General features: G+C 53.0%; 5 protein-coding genes across 5 annotated transcripts; 3 read left to right on the forward strand and 2 right to left on the reverse strand.

Annotated features, from left to right (window-relative positions):
• Nucleotides 1–205: 205 nt before the first annotated feature.
• Nucleotides 206–2,733, forward strand: BDV17DRAFT_262098 (velvet factor family protein). The gene is made up of 5 exons (XM_073757745.1): nucleotides 206–460; nucleotides 530–1,157; nucleotides 1,213–1,292; nucleotides 1,349–1,837; nucleotides 1,892–2,733. The coding sequence occupies exons 2-5, from the start codon at nucleotides 933–935 to the stop codon at nucleotides 2,178–2,180; spliced, it is 1,083 nt and encodes a 360-aa protein (XP_073616046.1). The 5' UTR covers nucleotides 206–460; nucleotides 530–932; the 3' UTR covers nucleotides 2,181–2,733.
• Nucleotides 2,734–2,876: 143 nt separating this feature from the next.
• Nucleotides 2,877–4,096, forward strand: BDV17DRAFT_262103 (putative IgE binding protein). The gene is made up of 2 exons (XM_073757746.1): nucleotides 2,877–3,535; nucleotides 3,600–4,096. The coding sequence occupies exons 1-2, from the start codon at nucleotides 3,281–3,283 to the stop codon at nucleotides 3,930–3,932; spliced, it is 588 nt and encodes a 195-aa protein (XP_073616047.1). The 5' UTR covers nucleotides 2,877–3,280; the 3' UTR covers nucleotides 3,933–4,096.
• Nucleotides 4,097–4,120: 24 nt separating this feature from the next.
• Nucleotides 4,121–6,028, reverse strand: BDV17DRAFT_77565 (WD40-repeat-containing domain protein). Its single transcript, XM_073765115.1, has 3 exons — nucleotides 5,718–6,028; nucleotides 4,571–5,658; nucleotides 4,121–4,502 (listed from the first exon to the last, which is right to left on the reverse strand). Exons 1-3 carry the CDS (start codon nucleotides 5,940–5,942, stop codon nucleotides 4,259–4,261), a joined length of 1,557 nt encoding a protein of 518 aa, XP_073616048.1. The 5' UTR covers nucleotides 5,943–6,028; the 3' UTR covers nucleotides 4,121–4,258.
• Nucleotides 6,029–6,156: 128 nt separating this feature from the next.
• BDV17DRAFT_290866 (MutS family protein MSH4) lies at nucleotides 6,157–9,190 on the forward strand (the record flags this gene model as incomplete). The annotated part of the gene is made up of 7 exons (XM_073762001.1): nucleotides 6,157–6,642; nucleotides 6,688–7,006; nucleotides 7,060–7,100; nucleotides 7,144–7,293; nucleotides 7,341–7,460; nucleotides 7,511–7,598; nucleotides 7,647–9,190. 7 exons carry the CDS (start codon nucleotides 6,157–6,159, stop codon nucleotides 9,188–9,190), a joined length of 2,748 nt encoding a protein of 915 aa, XP_073616049.1.
• BDV17DRAFT_262109 (E3 ubiquitin-protein ligase HEL2) lies at nucleotides 9,150–12,047 on the reverse strand. The gene is made up of 3 exons (XM_073757747.1): nucleotides 11,373–12,047; nucleotides 11,076–11,314; nucleotides 9,150–11,022 (listed from the first exon to the last, which is right to left on the reverse strand). The coding sequence occupies exons 1-3, from the start codon at nucleotides 12,039–12,041 to the stop codon at nucleotides 9,414–9,416; spliced, it is 2,517 nt and encodes an 838-aa protein (XP_073616050.1). The 5' UTR covers nucleotides 12,042–12,047; the 3' UTR covers nucleotides 9,150–9,413.
• Nucleotides 12,048–12,214: the final 167 nt, after the last annotated feature.

Below are 12,214 nucleotides of genomic sequence, written 5' to 3' on the forward strand. Positions count from 1 at the left end.
GTAACAATGTACAAAAAGCAGAAATCTGCAGAATTTGAGATATCTCCGAAATTTGCAAGTCAGAATGCCAGACTTAGTTGAGTTAGCGAGTGACGGGTCAAGGAGACTAAAGTAGATGAGCTCATCCAGGCGCCCGCCGCCCGTGACTTAGTCTCAGGGCCCCTCCCCAACTTTTCTCGACTCCATCTTTCGCTTCAACCCCTCCAACCTTCCTCAACTCCTCGCGCCTTCCTCGTGGAGATCGTCAACCGGTTCGCCGACTCGCTGTTTCCTTTCCCTCGTCCCTGCATGTGGCCTCCTCGTGTTGTCCCGAATTTCACCTAGTCTGGAGTTTGTGAACCTTTGGCGCAGGATCCGTGGATTCAGCAAATCTCCCGCGCTTGACAGCTCCCGCGGCTCACCAAGAAGGACGATCCTCGGTTGCTTCGTTGGAGCTTGTATTGCCTATCTACCGTGTGTTGTAAGTACTACCAGCAATGTCAGGTATCTTGTCCTCCGGCTCTTCTCGGTTTCTAACCTGCGTCTTCAGACGGATCATTAGGCATCTGTCGCATTAAAGAGTTACGACCGGCTTGGGTCGACACACCCTCCCCTCGCCACCTCTACCCGGCAGAATTTTTTTGCTTCGGAATAAAAGACAGCCTCTCGCCGGACAAACCGTCGGTTGTTGGGCCCTCGCGTACCACCAGCGTCTCGATCTACTCACCTCGTCCGTTCGCGATCGGTTCTGAATCGGAATCTTGGGACTAAGGCTTCGCAAACAGAAGCCATATCAACCTCGCCGGAGAGGTCTCGCACCAACCGTCAAACCGCAATCTGATGCTTCGCCTATCCATCCTACCCCTACCGATTGTTCCGCGATTCGCAGCCTGAGATCCAAAACCCCAACGCCCTCGTTGATTAGATAGGGAAGTCGCGACCGCTTCGCGGCTATGTATGCAGTCGACCATAGGACACATCCGATTCACCATCCACCAACACCGCTCTCCATGGACCGAGTTCCTCCCTCTACCATGTACCCGGGGTCCGCGGATCCCAGCCTCGTTTCCCTCACCGGCCAACCAGCACCATACTCGACTACTATCGATGGCCGTATCTGGTCCCTGCAAGTTGTACAACAACCCATCCGAGCTCGGATGTGTGGCTTTGGCGATAAGGTTGAATTTCAGTTATAAACATACTCTGCAAGCTCTAGTGGCTGACATTCCTTAGGACCGAAGACCGATCACACCCCCACCATGCATTCGCCTTGTCGTAAGGGATGCGCAAACTGAAAAGGAAATCGATATCAAGTAGGTATACCAGATGACCAAGAAAAGTAGTCCAGCAATAGCTGACTTGCCTGCAGTGAGATGGACACCACATTCTACGTCATCATGGCCGATTTATGGACTGCGGACGGCACACATGAAGTGAATCTCGTCAAACACTCGGCTACCTCTCCTTCAATATCTACGGCAATGTCTTCTTCATATCCACCACCACCGCATCCTACTTCACCCGAGTACTCATCAGCCTACCCACAAAATCCCTACAACGCACCTGTGGGGTACCCACCAGTGGGCAGTTACTATGGCAGCAACCCTCAGCTACAATATCAGAACGCGTACGGCAACCCCCAGGCACAGTATTATCCGCCGATGTATGGCGGTGGTATGGCACAGCCCCCGCAGATTCCAGCCGCTCAACCAGCTGGACCATCGGCTGGGGGTATGTACACACGCAACCTCATTGGTTGCTTGAGCGCGAGCGCTTTCCGCCTGACGGACCCGGACAACAAGATTGGCGTGTGGTTTATCCTGCAAGATCTCAGTGTGCGAACGGAAGGAGTATTCCGGTGAGTTTACGTTTGTCGGTTTTATGCCATGTTTGCGCACTAACAATAGGTTAGTTTGAAATTCAGCTTCGCCAACGTGGGTAGAGCAGTTAGCGACCTCAATGACTCGCAAGTCGTGGAGGTGATAAACAGGGGCTCTGCACCTATTCTCGCAACTGCTTTCTCAGAACCTTTCCAAGTGTTCTCTGCCAAGAAATTCCCCGGTGTCATCGAAAGCACCGCACTCAGCAAATGCTTTGCTCTGCAGGGCATCAAGATTCCTATTCGAAAGGATGGTGTCAGAGGGCAAGGCTCCCGTGGGCGCCACAGCGATGAGGATGAAGGTTTGGAAGGCGATTACTAGGGCTCGTCTGTTTCACTGGGTTTATACACAAAAGGGATATACTTTACGAAGGACTGTGATTAAAGGTCTTTCTTTTCAGGCAGGTTGTTGTTGGTTTCGGCGTTTCTATATGGGGGCATCGGAGCCAGGTGGTTATACTGTATTGATTTCAAGAAATGTGGGAGGCTCTTTGACTCTTTTACTTCGTCGACTAGTACTTTGTACTACCCGATTGCCATCTTTGCCTTTTCCAGGATTGGTTCCTCATTTGCTCATCGATAGCTGAACAGTTGCCGGAATTGCGGACGAATAGTTTGGACAGGACTGAAAAAATGAATCATAATTGCAGTCTCAGTCTCTGGCCGTGTTGCATTGCAGTAGTCCGGAAAAGATAGTCCCGAAAGTCTTCAGAAGAAACAAGAAGCAAGAATAGTACTCGGGGATGCCGGATCCCACGCTCGGGAAGTTTACATCAAAACCCCGAGCTAAGCGAGCTCCAGTTTGCGGGATTAATATTATGAAGTTTGTGATCTGCAGGCACTTTTAGGTTCTGACCCTGTTGCTTGCCATGCTTGTTGAATCCTGAAGCCTGAAGTTCTGAACCCCGTGGCGGTGCTGATGGAGTCGTGCCTCGGTTGATAAGAGATTGTCGACCAACGGTTGTGCGCTTTCTATTCTTATCGCCAAGCTAGTTTCTGAGGAGTCCGATTATCCACCAGCGACTGTTGTCACTTTGTCTCAGATTGTGAGACATTCTCCTCCGATCGACGTCATAGCTCCCTCTTCCTCGCCTATCCAAGACATCAAAGCGTCACGAGTGGCGTCCGCTGCTCCGCGCTTCCCTACCATCGGCCAAGACCGACATCATAGTGGGGAGACCTTGCTTTGTTTACCGGGGAAAGTGTAGATACTACGCTCTCACGCATGGCGACGGAGGAATGTTCTGTCACTGTCTGCATAACGCGCTGATCGTCTGCGATCAGCAGGTCCAACTATAAATTCTCCGGCAATTCCTTACTCCATGGCTCAATCTTCAAGCTCAAACCAGAACTCTTCTCTCCTCTTATCTATCTCACTCTTTATATTTCTAATAACACCAAAAACAAACACAAACCATCACAATGAAGCTCGCTCTCGCCTCTGCCCTTCCTCTCCTGGCGGCCGCCTTCCCGGCCTCCAACTCCAACTCCCAGCCTGAGCAGCCCGCTGCCTTCACCGTGATGGCCGCGCGTTCCGCCTCCCCCATCCACTTCCTCCAGCTGAACGCCGCAGGCCAGTCCTTCTGGCTCGGCGGCGAGCCCTCAACCTACTGCCCTCTCCCCTCTGGCTGCCCCCCCGGCAACACCACCGTCTTCGCCGGCAACGGTGCTTCTCTCGTACGTCCCTTTTACCCAATCAGCAAACCATAGAACCAGGTTCAGCTAACAAAGCAATCCACAGAGCGTCGTCGTCCCCGGCGGCCAACAAGTCTACGTCGCTCCCAGCGGCGCCCTCAAGTTCACCCAGGCCCACTCGGCCAACATCCCCCCCGGCTCCTCGCTCGGCCCCTTCGAGGTCGACGCCCCCGCTGAGGGCTCCGCCTTCGGGTACTACTCCTACACGGGCTGGGGCACCGACGGCTTCATGGCTTGCCCTACCGACGACAACCGCTGGCAGGTGTTTGGCGCTCTGCAGAACGCTACTGTGCCCAGCGGCGATGTCAACGACTGTCTGGGTTTCTCGGCTCTTGCGATCCCGACTAACCAGACTGGCCAGACGTGGCAGTATATCTAAGCTCGAACGTTTGGGCTGAAGGTTGTAGACTGGTCTATGGATGCATGGTTATTAATTACTTGTACATGTACTGATTTGCATCGCGGACGTACATATGATCTGTGTATTGCATATAGCTTAGCGTTTATGATATAGTTAATGTTTATGGTTGGGTCTATTGGCTCAGTTCTGTCCTGACTACACTCCTGACGATGCGTACTACATCAACCACATAGTAGTAGATCTGACATTAATATTCAAAATGTGGAGAGGATTCTACTCTTCTATCAAGCAACCATAAGCCCGCCAATTCAAAAACGTCACATTCATACCGGTATACTCTACTCCTAATTCCTCCAAATTCTAATCGCCTTATCCTTACCACCACTCCCAACCTTCTGGCCATCGGGGCTCCAATCCACCGCAAATACCTCGTCCTTATGACCCGGCAAATCCATCGATAGCTTCCCGGTGCGGACGTTCCATACTTTCAGCGTTGTATCCTTGGATGAGGAGACGAGGAGCCGCGAGTCAGCGGAGAAACAGCATTGGTAGACGGCGCCGACGTGCCCGCGGAGGGTGCATATGAATCTGTGGAAGGAGTAGTTAGTGGGTGATGGTTTCGGTAAGGGAGTTGTATTGTTGATTTGGCAACTTACTTCCCATCCCGTCCATTCCAAAGCTTTACGTGGTTATCGAAACCCGCGGAGGCAATGTACGCCATGTCCGGGGAGAACGTGACGTGATTGACTTCCTTCTGGTGGCCTAGGAGGCGAGCGACAGGTTTGTTGGAGGCTTCGGGGTCCCAGAGGTACATTGTAAAGTCGTCACTCGCGGAGACGAGTTTCTCAACGATCTTGTTGTTGATTGTGGCTGCTTTTTCGAAACGCTTCTTGGCCGTTGCGACCTTCTCGTCGTCGGAGTCGGGGACTTTACCCGTGTGGTCGTGGTAGGCTGTTCGGAGGACGAAGTCGGTGGAGAGGGCGAGGTGGTTGACGCGGTGGGCGTGGGCGGATAGAGTCTGGATAAGGGTGCCTGTTTGGGAGTTCCATATCTTGATTGTGCGGTCGTGCGAGGAGGTGTAGATTTTGCCGGTCCCGCCCCAGCGGACGCAGGTTACTGAGCCCTTGTGGCCCGATAGGACAATGTCTGCGCGTTTTGAGATGACGTCCCAGATGCGGACGGTAGAGTCTTTCGATGCCGAGGCTAGACGGGGGCTGCCTGATTGCTGGAGATGGTATGGCTCCCAGGCCAAACTAGTAATCCACTTCGAGTGTCCTTTCAATGGAGCGCCTAGGATTTGGCCCTTCTTCGCATCCCATATCCGTACCGTGTTGTCCATGCTTCCTGTCGCGATCATGGATCCGTTCGGTGAGTAACTGACTGCTAGCACCCAGCTCGTGTGACCCTTCAGGGTGTGCAGCGGTGTCCCAGTATCGCAGTCCCATATCCGAGCTGTTGAGTCTCCGCTACCGGAAACCATTGTGGACGAGTTGACGGGGGAGAACGAGGTAGCGAGAATCGCCTCGCCGTGTCCGGCGATTGAGGCGGAGCATCGTGAAACGGCCTTTACTCGGAAGACAGCTTGTGGAGTGAAGTATAGGTGAACGGTGTCTTCGGTTGTCTTGAGCCCCGGTTTCAAAATGGAATGGTAGAGGTCCGCTAGGATATCAATCGTCTGCTTGTCTTTGTTCTTGTCGTCGTCGGACTGAAAGGTAAATCGGTACGGCAATCGCTCATCCTCTTCCTACGGCGGGCGAAATTAGCATTTGTCAGACCGTTTTAAAATCCAGCGCCCATACCTACATTGCCTTGTAACGTGTTGAGAAGCGTCTCGAGGTTCTGGACGGTGGCATCGGCCACTGGAACAGACACGGCGGGACCTGTCGCTGAGCCGGTCGCTTGGTCGAAGAACTGTACTCGCACGCTTCCCAGATCGTCCGGAATCCCCTGAATTTCCTGCTGGAGACGCGCCTTCTCGGCGATCTCCGTCTTTTGGCGTTTACTCGGAGGAGGAAGGAGAGTAGCCATCTTTGCACTTGTTGAAGAAAAGTTGAAATCTCCGCATAAAAAAGTGATCCGCCGCTGGTTTATCGGAGAGGGGCCGCTAAACCCGTTTCGGAACCATGTATACTGGGCCAGATAGAGCCATCCCAAGGTCCCCTCCTAGGTTTGCTTCTCTTCCTCCCAATGGATAATTCTTGTCGGCTTGTAAGGTCCTCAGGAACGCGTCATCTCGGTTACGATGTCAACTATCTTTTCTAGAGCATATTCCTTCGCCCCCGAGTCATTCGTCCCTCCTTCGAGGCAAACAGACAGAACTGGAAGACCGACTACGACCGCTACGAGTGTTGCATTGCAGGACATTGTCTGTGCTATTAGTGAATCCCGTGGAGTATCATCGACAATTGGCTTAGCCTTTGTCAATCTGTCTACTGCAGAGGCTGTACTATGCCAGACATGTGACAGCCAGACTTATGCCAAAACCATTACCAAGATTAGCGTTTTCGAGCCCACCGAGATCCTTTTTATGAATACTGCTCGGGAATCAAAGCTCTGTCAAAGCATCCAGGCAAATATCCCTGACACTACGTTTACCTTTCTCGATCGCAGATACTGGGCAGAGAAGGCCGGTCACGAATATGTGGAGCGATTGGGCTTTGCTGAAGACGTTGATTCAATCAAAGTCATCCTGGGAGGGAACTACTTTGCTGCGTGCTGCTTCACCGCGGTACGTCCGTCATGCCTAGAGAATGGACGATCTAACAAATATCAGGTGCTGAAGTATGTCGAGCTCGAGCTTAACAGGATCTTCACTTCCCATTCCCTCCGCATCCGCTTCGAACCTTCGCAAGGGTCGATGTCAATTGATCTTTCCACAATCATCTCTTTGGAGCTAATTCAAAATCTTCACAATGCTAAGTCGAACGGAAGCCTCTTTGGTTTGCTCAACGAAACCCTTACACCAATGGGATCGCGCCTATTGCGAGCTAACATCCTTCAACCATCGACAGAGGCATCGAAACTGACCGCGCGATATGAAGCAGTGGAGGACTTGTCGACCAAGGAGGAAATGTTCTTCTCCGTACGGCAAGGTATATTTGCACTCCTGGTTAACGGCGAATAGCAGCCACTCAATATGTCATAGCCCTAAAAGGATTCGTGGATGCAGATAAGGTTTTGACCTCAGTACGTCTATCATCAAGCCCTACGTCTTGCGCTGACAACATAGCTTATCCTTGTTCCCACCAAACGAACATTCCAATATGTCGAACAGTCCGTCAACCGCGTCATTATGCTCAAGACATATGTCTCTGCCATAGACTCGGTGTACAAAGCTCTTGCAACTGCGCAAAGCGATCTTCTGCTGACGATCAGAGACGTATTTGTTCCCCTCTCCTGGAATATGCAATGCCAACATTTTATTAGATATGCGCTCCAGCGGGACACTGTACAGTCGAACAGCTCATCCAATCGACCCTGAACGAACATGTTGCATATCAGACTAAACCTCTTGATCTTCGCAATCAGCGGATATACTGTGTCAAGGTTAGCTGAACGCACAGTACACAATACCACTAATAATGCTTCTATAACAGGCTGGAGTCAACAGTCTGCTTGACGTCGCGAGACAAACCTACAAGGAAGCGAACTTGGATGCAGCGGATCTAGTGGCTAAGCTATCAGGTCACGGCTCCGTTCGCCATAGTATTCCCTCCAGCTGATGTATAGCAGAAAGTCATGACTTAGGGCTCGACCTGAAATATGATCCCGCACGCCAGTACTACATCAGCCTTCCAGCCACGGAAACCGGGCCTCTTCCTGAGGTATTCATCAACGTTTACCGCAAGAAAAACCGTATAGAGTGCCAGACCCTCGATCTCGTCAAACTCAACCAGAAGATAACCGACGCCCACAGCGAAGTAATCAGCCTCAGCGACAAGACAATCCAAGAACTCATCCAAAACGTCTGCGCCGAGATCTCCATTCTCTTCAAAATCAGCGAAGCAATCTCAATGCTCGACATGCTAGCCGCCTTCGCCCACCTCGCAACAACAAACGAGTACACCCGCCCAGAACTCACCGACGCCCTAGCCATAAAGTCCGGCCGCCACCCCATAAGAGAGAAAATCCACACCAGGAAATTCATCCCAAATGACGCCTACGCAACACCCCAAACGCGCTTCCAAATCATCACGGGATGCAACATGAGCGGCAAATCAACCTACATCCGCTCCCTAGCCCTCATGACCATCATGGCCCAAATCGGCTCCTTCGTCCCAGCAGATTACGCTTCCTTCCCAATAACCCACTCCCTCTTCGCCCGCGTCTCAACAGCCGACGACATGGAAGCAAACGTGTCGACCTTCGCCGCAGAAATGCGCGAAATGGCATTCATCCTGCACACGCTTAGCCCGCGGAGCATGGTCATAATCGACGAGCTCGGCCGCGGCACATCCACGACAGACGGGCTCGCCATTGCACTCGCCATCGCCGAAGCCCTCGTCCAATCCAACGCCCTCGTCTGGTTCGTAACGCACTTTTCTGACCTCGCGACTATAATGGCCCCCCGCAGCGGCGTGGTCTCCCTCCACCTCGCATCTGAAATCTCCTCTGACGCGTCCAAAATGACAATGTTCTACAAGATCACCGAGGGCGCGGATAAAACGCAATTCTACGGCCTTGCCCTCGCAAAGCTCGTTGGTTTCCCAGCGGGCGTACTAAAGACCGCGCAAGCTGTCTCGGAGGAATTGAAAAGACTCTCGGAGCAAAGACATAGTCGCACGAAGGCATTGGCGATTGCGCGAAAGCGCAAGCTTATCCTTGCATTGAGGGAAGAGCTCACCCATGCGAGGGATGGGAATCTGGAGGGGTTAGCGCTGAGGAGGTTCCTGAAGCAATTGCAGGATGAGTTCACAATGCAGATGGCTGCGATTGATGAGGATATTGCTGGTTTTGGGTTTGAGGGTGAGGATGATCATGATCATGATCATGTTGATGATGAACCTGAAACTGGTGGTGATACCAGAGATCACGGTGGATTCTCGGACCATATCATGACAGAAGAAGAACACGAAGAAGGGAGCGAGCACAGCTCTGAGCAGCAACTTCTGGACGCCTCGGATTCGGAGATCTCGCAGCCCCCTACAGCGTTCTTGTCGACTGCTGAGTGGCCGCCCACGACGGTTTCCTCGAGAGGAGTATATGAGAGAGCGGGTGGAGTTGTTCAAAGCCCTGGTAAGGATGATGACTATATGGATGTGGACGTGGAAGAGTAGACGGGCTTGTAAGATCGCACTTGTATTTCCAGCCCCAGGCTAGGTGTTTACGCACGATATGTTGTCTTGTCTTCGAAATCTCTCGTATTCTATGTACTGCCTGTTATCGACAAGTTTTTTCTACTCCAACACCTCACAACACCTCGCTTATGACAGGGGAAAGCTAAGGTATGGATGACAAGGGAAGAAAAAAAGTATGTCATAAATCTCACGAGACCATGGTTTATCCGAAATGGAATAGCGTCTGTTTGCCCTTCTTACCCTTACCCTTCTTTCCTGCACCAGCAGAAAGATCCGGAAAGTCCTCTGTAGAAGAGCCAGGTCCCGGGTCCGACGATTGAGCCCAGGCATTCACCGGCGGCGGGCGACGGTCGTCCCAGCGCACGGTACCGCGCGTGAGACCCGCCATGAGAACATTAGGCTTAGGAGCAGCTGGGAGAGAAGGGAAGGCTTCCGCGTCGCGGGTATTGACGCTTCTTGATGACGAGGGCGCATTATTTGTGCGAGAAGATGGGTTTGCGTAGGTTCGTGACTGAGGTGGTGGAGGTGCGGTGACTGAGGAGCCGCCCCATGCAGCGGAGGCAGGATTGGCGCGGGGCGTGGGAGGGAATGAAGAGAGGGGAGGGAATGGGTTACTTGAGGAGGATGTGCCGGCGGCAGCGCGGGATGACTGGGCTGTTGAGGATTTCAGGCGCAGGACACGTCTACCGCCGGTGCCGCCACTACCGCTTGTGTTCACGGTACCGGGGGACATGCCTGGGATGCTGCCTCCTGGTCCTGGAAGAGCAGGGTAGTCCTCGTTGATAGCGCGCCAGTCATTCCAAGCTTTTAGCAACGCGTTGCGTTTGCTGTCATCCTCGTAGATCTCTGCGAGCTCTTTGATGAGCTTGCCGAGTTCAGAGCTGGATGTATCGAAGAGGGTGAAGAACGCGTCGATGAGCTCGGTTGCGGATACTGCGCCGGTGCGGTAGCTCGAGACTCTGGTACGGAACTCACCCAGCTTGCTTTGGTCATTCCCGAGAAGGTTGGAAGCTCGCTCAATGACAGCGGAGTGCCGAAGGCGGCGCGCTTGGTCTTCTGGGGCGGCTGATGTGATGTTGAGACTGTCAAACTCGGGCACTGGTGTTGCAGGCGCAGGTGGTGTCCGAGAAGGAGTAGGACCTGAGGAACGTGGAGGAGCACGCACGGTCTGTGTTTCATCGCGAGATAATTGTCCCCCGAAGCTTCGTGTCGAAACGGACTGTGCGCTCTGGATGGCCATCTGACGTTGATAAGCAATCTCATCTCTTCGTAGTGGCTGTACGGTTGAGAGAGGTGCAGTTTCTGCATTCGGGTCTCGTCCACGGCCAGCTCCACGACGTTGTCGCTGAGGCTGGTATGGTGTTCTGAACTCGAAGGCTGTCATATCCACGCGAGCATCCCGTCCGGAAAGCCCATTCGGGTGGCATTCTAGCTGATGAGCCTTGAGATCCATTTGTGACTCAAAGACCACGAACTTCTTCTCAAGGCACTCCTTGTCCAGGCAGAGGTAGTGGTCCACCTGGAAATGACTTTCTAACGCAGTGTAGTCGATGTAATACTGGTGTTGGCGGGTTGTAGAGCGACGATCGCAAATGTGGCATCGCTCGTGGCGGTCACGACAGTGAGCATATAGTTCATCGTCCCCGTAGAATCTCTGACGGCAAAATCCACATTCAGGGTGGCCCTTGAAGCCGCTCTGGTCGAGAGCTCCTGGGACATCGTCACCGTGTCTTTCGTGCCTGCGCAGCTCGGCATGCGTGAAAAGCTCGTGCTCGTGGGTGAAGACTTTCTTATTTCGAGTACATAGATCGCTATGACTAGTGAGCTTTTGAATCGGCAGCCGATGAAAGAGACTGCTACATACCACATCACTTTACCGTGCTTACTCTTGACATGACGGTGCAAGTCTGGCCACCCCAAGCAAGCCACATCACAGGTCCGGTCCGGACAGTTGTAGCGTAGTAGAAGAACTGTATCCTCGAAGATCTCGTCCTTTTCGTACTTGATACCGAGGTTGTCATCTTTTTGAGAATAATCGCTGTCCTGGAAGTCTTCGTAGCGCTTTGCAGGGTCGTCGGTGAATATAACGTAGGCAGCTTCAGTCTGAGAAGGACATAGGTTAGCTTGATCCAGAGTTGGTGGTCTGTTGTAGTAAACATACTCGACAGTGAGCGCAAGCCTTGTTCTTGTAAAGCGCCCGCAGTCTCAGAGCACAAATATGGCACGTGCGGTGGTTGCACGGCGAGACCGAATTATGCTCGACTGTCGAAGCGCAAATGAAGCAAATTTCTCCATCATCTGCATCATCTGCCTCCGCTGCAGGCGCCTTGTCCTTCTCTGTGTTGGTGGCAGTCTCCGACGGGACAGCAGCGGCTCCATCGGTCTGCGCCTTGCTGAGATCGCGGTTCTGTCCACCTCGACCTCCTCTACTTCCGCCGCCGCGGCGCCCAGTACCTCTGGGCCCTCTCGGTGCTCTTCCGGGGCCATCTAAGTTGGCATTCTCGGACTGCTCGGACTGACGAGCTCCTCCGCGGCCGCGTCGACGACCGCCGCCACGGCTTTGGCTCTGTGGGGCGGGGGGTTGAGACTCGGACATTGGGGCGGGCAGGTGCGATTGACGAGGGGATACTGGTAGAGGGCGGGGGATAGCGAAGTCCCGAGTGGGATGTCTGCAGGATGAGCAGAGCTGGGCGCTCGCTTCGATTATGGTGCGACCAGGGGCGTAGATGAGGAGAGCGTCTGGAGCAGTGGGGAAATTAGTCGGAGGGCGGCGGGCAGAAAAAAGTTGGCTTGTTCGGGGATAACTGCCATCAACGTGCTTAGTGAGCATTTGCTAACCAGGTATCTCTAGACCTTGTTGCTCAAATATTTGCATGAACGTAGATATCTTATCTAATTTCCATGACTTGTTCTCACCGCGCCTATACAGCCACTGCGGTCGATGGCTCATAATTACTCAGGTTGATGACTACAAGGCTTAGGGTGGAGTCATGACTGAGGCTG

This window comes from Aspergillus undulatus, assembly GCF_047715775.1.
Source record: "Aspergillus undulatus strain CBS 261.88 unplaced genomic scaffold BDV17scaffold_21, whole genome shotgun sequence".
NCBI lineage: Eukaryota > Fungi > Ascomycota > Eurotiomycetes > Eurotiales > Aspergillaceae > Aspergillus > Aspergillus undulatus.